At 37.5% G+C, this 8,034-nt stretch overlaps 1 protein-coding gene across 1 annotated transcript in view; it reads left to right on the plus strand.

Annotated features, from left to right (window-relative positions):
- The window catches only part of MSH4 (mutS homolog 4), a 58,770-nt gene that overhangs the window by 43,094 nt on the left and 7,642 nt on the right, over window positions 1-8,034 (plus strand). Inside the window, exons 11-12 of the mRNA XM_015566186.1 lie at window positions 2,170-2,298; window positions 7,559-7,733. Coding sequence (XP_015421672.1) covers window positions 2,170-2,298; window positions 7,559-7,733 — 304 coding nt within the window. The remainder of the gene's footprint in view (window positions 1-2,169; window positions 2,299-7,558; window positions 7,734-8,034) is intronic.

An 8,034-nucleotide genomic window follows, 5' to 3' on the forward strand; every position in this document is an offset into this window, starting at 1 on the left:
GTTTGGTTTTGAACTCTATATCCAGTAGTTTGCTTTCCTCCATTTCTGTCATTTATTTCCTGTTTCTTTGTCTCGGCATTTTTTATGCTTCACTGTGTTGATAGAGTGGCTTTCTGTGTTAAGTGTCCTATAAGGCCCAGTGGCTCAGCCTCCCCAATTACCTGAGGTAGACACTCTTAGTGCACCCCCTTGTGGGCTTTGTGCACAGTCTTGTTGTAGTTAAGCCTTGATTGTTGTAGGTAATACTGGGAGGGATTGACTTCCAGACCAATTGGCTGTGAGAAGCAGCTGTTTCTGAAGTGGAAGAACTGGCTCCTGGATCTCTAAGGAGGTGCTAATCTAGCCTCTGCCTGAGGCTACTCAGCAGAAGCCAGCTGTGAAGCAATGCAAGTTGCCCTGGGGCCTTGGGCCAGCTGCAGTTTGTTAAGTAATTTTCATATTACAAAGGGCTGGGCCTTTCATATGCAAAAGCCTCATTGCACCGCTTGAAGTTCCGAACTGATGCCAGACAGTTTCTCCAGTATGAGTCTGGGTCCCCAGAGATTCGCCCGGAACTGGAGCTCAGAGCCTGAGTCTCCCTCCCAATTGAAAAAGACAACCATGTCCTCAGCTGCCAGCCCTCTCCGCATGCACCTCCACACCTTTGTATTTTACTTCCGCACCGCACCTCCTCTGAGTCTCGGTATGCTTTTCTCCTTCCTTCTAGTTGTAGAATTTCCACTCATCCAGCCTTTCTGTGGTTCTGGATGATGTCCGTTCTGTCTTTCAGTTGTATTTTTGAATTTGTTGTGGAAGGTAGCAATTTCTGGTGTTTACCTATGCCGCCATCTTGGTTTCTCTCACCTATTTCTATCCAAGTAGGCTTGAAGGGCTAAAGCAGTGGTTCTCAACCTTGGCTGCACACTAGAATCACCTGGGAATCTTTTTGAAATCCTGATTTCTGGGTCTCATCCTCCAGAAATTCTGTTTCTTTGTTACTAATGTGTGGCCCCACCCCATAACAAAGAAACAGAATTTCCGGAAGTTGAGGCCCAGAAATCAGCATTGTAAAAAGATTCCCAGGTGATTCTAATGTGCAGCCAAGGTTGACAACCACTGGGCTAAAGGAATGCAGTATAGCTCTTGGCCTACTTTTAATAGTTAGGAATTATTTAATCACTATACAGTTGGCTAATTTTCTGTAGACAGATATAATTATTAAATATCTATGGGGTATAATAGCAATGTATTAGGTGCTCCAAGTTACATTTTTATTATTTATTTATTTTTTAATGTAATACATCACTTCTTATTTATTTTTAAATATATTCTTATTGATTTCAGAGAGGAAGAGAGAGATAGAAACAACAATGATGAGAGTGAATCATTGATCGGCTGCTTCCTGCACACCCCACAGTGGGGGTGGAGCCCACATCCTGGGCATGTGCCCTGACCAGGGTTCAAACTGTGACCTGATTCATAGGTCAATGCTCAACTACTGAGCCTTACCAACTGGGCTCAAGTTATATTTTTAAATAGTTCTAGCTCTCAAGAAGCTTAGTACTATAGCAAGGTAAAACGGCCATGAAGGTTACTATTGTGCTATTACATAAGAAAGGTGGTATTCTGTTTTTTGAGAAGGAGGTTAATAATCTTCAATGGAGAAGGAGCATATTTGTTAATTAAAGTCTTGGTCTTTGTTGGGCATGATTTTAAATTTATTTGTTTAACCAGGAATCAAAGGACTTGGATTGGATGCTTTTCCCAAAAATTTGCTTTCTATCTTTACAAGCTATTAAGAAGTTACATTTAGTTTTAGATATAGTTTTGAGTATTTTATGACAATTGATTAATCATTTGTAGAGAAGGAAATGACCATCTTTATGCTTTATTAAACATATAATTCATTGCTTTGCTTGTTCCACTGTATCTAAAATGTCAATATTTTTTAGATGCTGGTTATTTATTCTTTTGTCTGTTTATTCTTTTTGACACATATGCTTGTGTCTGTGTACACATAAGCTATGCTATTGGAGTTATTGGTCATGAGATTTTTAGAACACAGTATGTTAATTTCTGCTCAGTTGAATTTCTCTATAAAAATATATTTCAGATGAACAAATAGACTGAATTTTTTCTATGATAGTTATAACTGGTTATAATGAATAATATTAAAATTATATTTTTCAGATAGCATATATTCTCCATAATGTTAATGACAAATCACTAATATTAATTGATGAACTTGGCAGAGGTACTAATACAGAAGAAGGTATTGGCATTTGTTATGCTGTTTGTGAATATCTGCTGAGCTTAAAGGTATTCTTCTCTATTTTAAGTATATTAGTTTTGAGCCCTTTTTTGATGTGTCCTTTACTTATCATGGTTGGATTTTATAGGCACCTATAAATAGCTCTTTAAACAATTTTAGATAATGAAAAGTACTATAGCATTTATATTTTTGTTTTTTTACTTCTGATGGAAGTAGGAATGGTTGGTACAATCAATAGTCATGATATGGACAAGGAAAGGAGCAAATAAAAAACCACAAATAATGTCAAAACTAGTCACTTGCAAAACATGAATGCATTTTAGTAATTGTCTTCATGTGTAATAGCATTGACTGTGATGTCACAGCATGAAATAGAACCAGGCATTAGAGGTCACTTTATGGAAAATCTATTTACCTGACAGTCCATTCCTTTAAAGAAAATGTTTTTTCCAAAAATCAATTATATAAAACAAGCTATGAGTTTTGCTCTATTATTAAGTTAATTTGTGAAGTACCTTTTAGATCATCATTCAAATTATATTCACATATGAAAAAACTTGAATAAAAATATTTTTCAATTTCTACAGTACCTCAAAAAAACATCCCTAAGATGGGAGTCCATAATGATTTATTATACCTTAATATACCTTAAATGAGATTTCCTAATGATTTATTATATAGAATGAGAAAAATATTATTTTATACTTAAAGTTATGTGATGAGTCAAAAGTAACATTGGATAACATATTGGTTCTAGGTTTTCTGGAATGGACTCTAATTAAGATACTCATGACTCTATTTCCAGGAGTAAAGAAAGCACTGTTAATCCTGGCAATAGAAATATGCAAAATATCACCATTGGATACTCTTAATCACTTATGAGAAGCAAGGAACTGGGTGACTGTATATATGATACCTACAAATATTTTTTGCAAACTAAGGAGTCTAATGAGATTGGCTGGTTGCTCCTAATGTTTTTGGACAAAATGGGGAAAGAAAAGGAGGCAATCAGGAATTGAAATGCCTGCATAAATCTTTATATACATGACCTGAAAGCTTATATTTGTTCCCTTAAGGGGCATGTGCCTCTTACCTCCTGTCACCTCAGGACTGATATTCTGAAAATACAACCGAGATCTCATCCTGTAACTGGCTGAATTATAATGCAAGTTGAACTTTTAGCCATATGGTAGCAATTTTATTATTAAAGTGAGAACATTGGTAAGGAAGAAATGGGATCCTGAAAGTTGGAAGGGGGACATGTGGGAAGACTTTAATGAAGCTGGGAGTATTGAGCCTCTAAATTCTTTTTTAAAATATATTTTTATTGATTTCAGAAAGAGGAAGAGAGAGAGAGAGAGTAGAAACATCAATGATGAGAGAGAATCACAGATTGGCTGTCTTCTGCACGCCCCTACTGGGGATTGAACCAACATCCCGGCATGTGCCTGACTAGGAATTCATGGGTCAATGCTCAACCACTGACCACACTGGCTGAGCCAATTTTCTTGTCTTTCAAATGGGGTTAGGAATACCTACCTCATAGGTAGGTTTAAATGAATTATTATTTTTAAATGGCTTAGACTGGTGCCTGGTCCATAACAGGGCGTAAAGAAGGTTAGCTATAGTCACCATCCCTATCATCATCATCATCATCATTATTAATAGGGACTTGCTAGGCAGAGTCCCTATTAATAAATGTTGCAACTTGGGATGTTTGGTTGGTTGATTGAAACATGAACCAAAAGGTCACCCATGGTTAGTTGGATCTGCCTTGTTTTAATGTAGAGCTCTTGATATAAGAAATGTCTAAACCTGTAGAGAATTTTTATAAGAGTTTATTTTAGCCAAACTGACATGTGCTGGAGAGAAAGATCTCAAATGCACTGGGGAATAGCAGTTTTAAAGTTTCCTTTATGCATTTTAAATTAAGAGGGAACATAAAGAAGATTACATGAAGGTGGGGGAAAAAGCAAGGTCAGGCTGGATTACTGAATAGTTAAAATTATATGATTTCTTGAGGGTTAATACTTCTGATATTTCAGGGGTATAACTTTGTATTTCAAAGGTGTGTTAACCTAGATGCACAGGAACAATTGACTGCTGGCTTAATACCTTTTTACTAAACGCAATATAGGCCAGAGGTCTGACTACCCACCAGGACCTGCACAGTTAGGAATTTATGATCAGATGTCCTGTGTGGTTACTTTCCATCCATAGAATAAGTATTTCAAAGGCTTAGGGAGATAAGAATGTTATTGTACATTTATTATTTAAGGCCCACTCACCCACCCTAGACAGGGCCAAAAGACATATCTTTCACCATGACTGGGAGAAATAAATTTGTGAGGAGAGCCCCGACATCCTTGAAGAGCTCTGATTGCTTTTCTCTATAGGCAAGTCCTTTCAGTGGAAAGTGTAGTTATTGAACTGGGAATCCTAAATACAAGGAAGTAATTGGATCTCAGGGTTGAAGGAGACAATTGGTAGCACTCAACCACCAAAGGTAAGGTTGGTGTGCCTACCAAAACAGACAGTAGAGTCAAAGCAGCAATCAGAATAAGTCTTGACTTGGGAAGACCTGTGACATTCGCTGGTTGATCGTGGTGTCTCTAGAGGTGAAAGAGATAGGAAATTTATTAAATTCTTACTTGATCTGTATAAGCATAAAAGTTTTAGGTCAAGTGAACAAAGGTCTATTGAATTATAAAAACAGAGTCAGGTGATAAATGGAGTTTTAGCTCAGGTCTATCTCATACTGGGCCCAGTGGGTTCCCAGCCCATCCTGTGATTAGAGGAGGTGCAGAGGTGAAAGATGCAAAGGTGGTGATTTCCACCACATCTCCATTACACTCACATATTTGGTCTGAGCAGGAGACAGGTGGATCTTGGAGAATGATAGTGAATTATCATAACCTTAACCATGTGGTGACTGTAATTGCAGCTGTTGTATCAGATGAGGTCTCGCTGCTTGAGTAAATTAACGTATCCCCTAGTACCTGGTATGCAGCTAATTGGTCTAGCCCAGTGATTGGCAAACTGCGGCTCGCGAGCCACATGTGGCTCTTTGGCCCCTTGAGTGTGGCTTTTCCACAAAATACCGACTTCTGCGCATGGGCCACGAAGTTTCAATTGCACTGTACGTGCGCGCCCACCTGTGGTATTTTGTGGAAGAGCCACACTCAAGGAGCCAAAGAGCCGCATGTGGCTCGCGAGCTGCAGTTTGCCGACCATGGGTCTAGCCAATGTTTTTTCCTCTATTTCTGTCAATCAAGACCACCAGAGACAGATTGCTTTCAGCTGGCAATGTCAGCAATATACCTCCAACTTGAGGGGTATATCAGCTCTCTAACTCTGTCATAATTTAGTTTGCAAGGACTTTGATCACTTTAACCTGCCACAAGATATTACACTGGTCCATTACATTGATTACATTATGATAATTGGATCTAGTAAGCAAGAAGTAGCAACTACTCTAGATTTATTGGTAAGACATCTGTGTGTCAGATGGGGGAAATAAATCTGACAAAAGTACAGGGGCCTTCTATCTCAGTGAAATTTCTGATCACTGATTCTAGGGATCCTGTGTGTAAGGCATATGTTATGATATTCCCATGTTGAGGTGAAGTATGAGTTGTTACATCTGGCCCCTCCAACTCTTGTTACATCTTGCCACCCCCTTCCACAGTTGATATCCATTTGCCAGTCAAATATTTTATTTCATTTTATTTTATTTTTTAATATATTTTATTGATTTTTTACAGAGAGGAAGGGAGAGAGATAGAGAGTCAGAAACATCGATGAGAGAGAAACATTCATCAGGTGCCTCCTGCACATCTCCTACTGGGGATGTGCCCGCAACCCAGGTACATGCCCTTGACCGAAATCGAACCCGGGATCTTTCAGCCCACAGGCCGACGCTCTATCCACTGAGCCAAACCGGTTTGGGCTCAAATATTTTATTTTAATGTCGTAATATTGTAATTTTCCACTAAAAACCTCTTTAGTTGCTCACTGGTAATGTCTTAAACATAATCAACTATTCAAATTTCTATCTGCTTTAGTAACTCTGGGTAAGAAACCATGTGCTGGCCATAAGTCACTTGTATTGCCTCCATCAAAATCAACTTAGGACTTAGGGAAAATACAGTTTCCTGGGGCCCCTCAGTACAGCTTCTGAGTGAGAATTTCAGGGGGATAAGCACCAAGAATGTGCATCTTTAACAAGCTCCCCAGATGATTACTAAAGTTTGAGAATCATTGTCCTAAACAATTTTCTCAAAAACTTAAAAGCTTTGCTTGGCCAATGTAGCTCAGTTGTTGAGTATTGATCTATGAACCAGGAGGTCACAGTTGGATTTCCGATCAGGGCATATGCCTGGGTTGCATATGCCCGGGTTCAATTTCCAACGTGTGTGTGTGTGTGTGTGTGTGTGTGTGTGTGTGTGTGTAGACAGGAATTCTCAGACACCAGCACGGTGTCTGATAATTCAACTCAATCCGGACACTGTCTACCTGGTGACAGCATCACAATCCATGGATCAATAGCTCAGTCCCACAGACCTCCCTCCACTTCACTTAAGCCCTAACCTGTTCGGCTCAGTGGATAGAGCGTCGGCCTGCAGACTGAAGGGTCCCAGATTCGATTCCAGTCAGGGGCATGTACCTTAGTTGCGGGCACATCCCCAGTAGGAGGTGTGCAGGAGGCAGCTGATGGATGTTTCTTTCTCATCGATATGTCTAATTCTCTATCCCTCTCCCTTCCTCTCTGTACAAAATCAATAAAGTATATTTTTAAAAAACAAAACATAATAAAAAACACTTAAAAGCTTTGTAATTTCAAATACCTAAGACCATCCATTGATTCCATTGTTCACAAACTATATGGAGGGAAGATGCTTTTAAAGTAGTTCTTTTTTTTTTAAAGTTGAGGGAAATATTATGATTTTGTTTATGGATTACTTCTCTAATAAATGATTACCGAAGTTAATAGCTTTATTTCTGATAAACTTTACCTTTTCAATATCTTTAGACTCTTCTTTTAAGATTTCATTTTTGGATTTGTTTTCTTTCCCATAATGTAACATAATTGTGTATATATAAACATAATAAACATATTCTTCCTTGAATATAAATTTTTGAAACATTTAAAAATGAGTTGACCATGTTAGACTTAAAGTTATTAGTTTCATTCTTACATTTCTGCTAAGCTACTTGAAAAACAGAGCTAAATTTTATGTTAAAGTTGTTAAAATAGAATTTTCTTATCCATTAAAAAGTATTAAAATTCATTATTGTATATTATAGGCATTCACACTGTTTGCCACACATTTCTTGGAATTATGCCATATAGATGCCATGTATCCTAATGTAGAAAACATGCATTTTGAAGTTCAACATGTAAAGAATACCTCAAGAAATAAAGAAGCAATCTTGTATACATACAAACTCTCTAAGGGATTCACAGAAGAAAAAAATTATGGTAATACATAAAGAAAGTTTATCTATTTACTGAAACTCTATGTTCTTCTTCTCCCCTTTACTTGGCTGTCAATCTAAGTAACTTTCCCTCTCAATCTTTTGAGTGCTTATATGCTCTAAAACTGTTTTATATGTCAAACTTCTATTTTATATGTTCATTTTAAAACTTATATTAACCAGTAACTGTAGAATTATAACACATGAAGGCCCCAGAAGTATTAGTGTCTATTCTTAGGAAAATGTACTTTAGTTTATATTTGCAAGTTATATAATGAATTGAAAATTGTGTGTTTCTTACACTC

This window comes from Myotis davidii, unplaced genomic scaffold (genome assembly GCF_000327345.1).
Source record: "Myotis davidii unplaced genomic scaffold, ASM32734v1 scaffold602, whole genome shotgun sequence".
Classification (NCBI taxonomy): Eukaryota; Metazoa; Chordata; class Mammalia; order Chiroptera; family Vespertilionidae; genus Myotis; species Myotis davidii.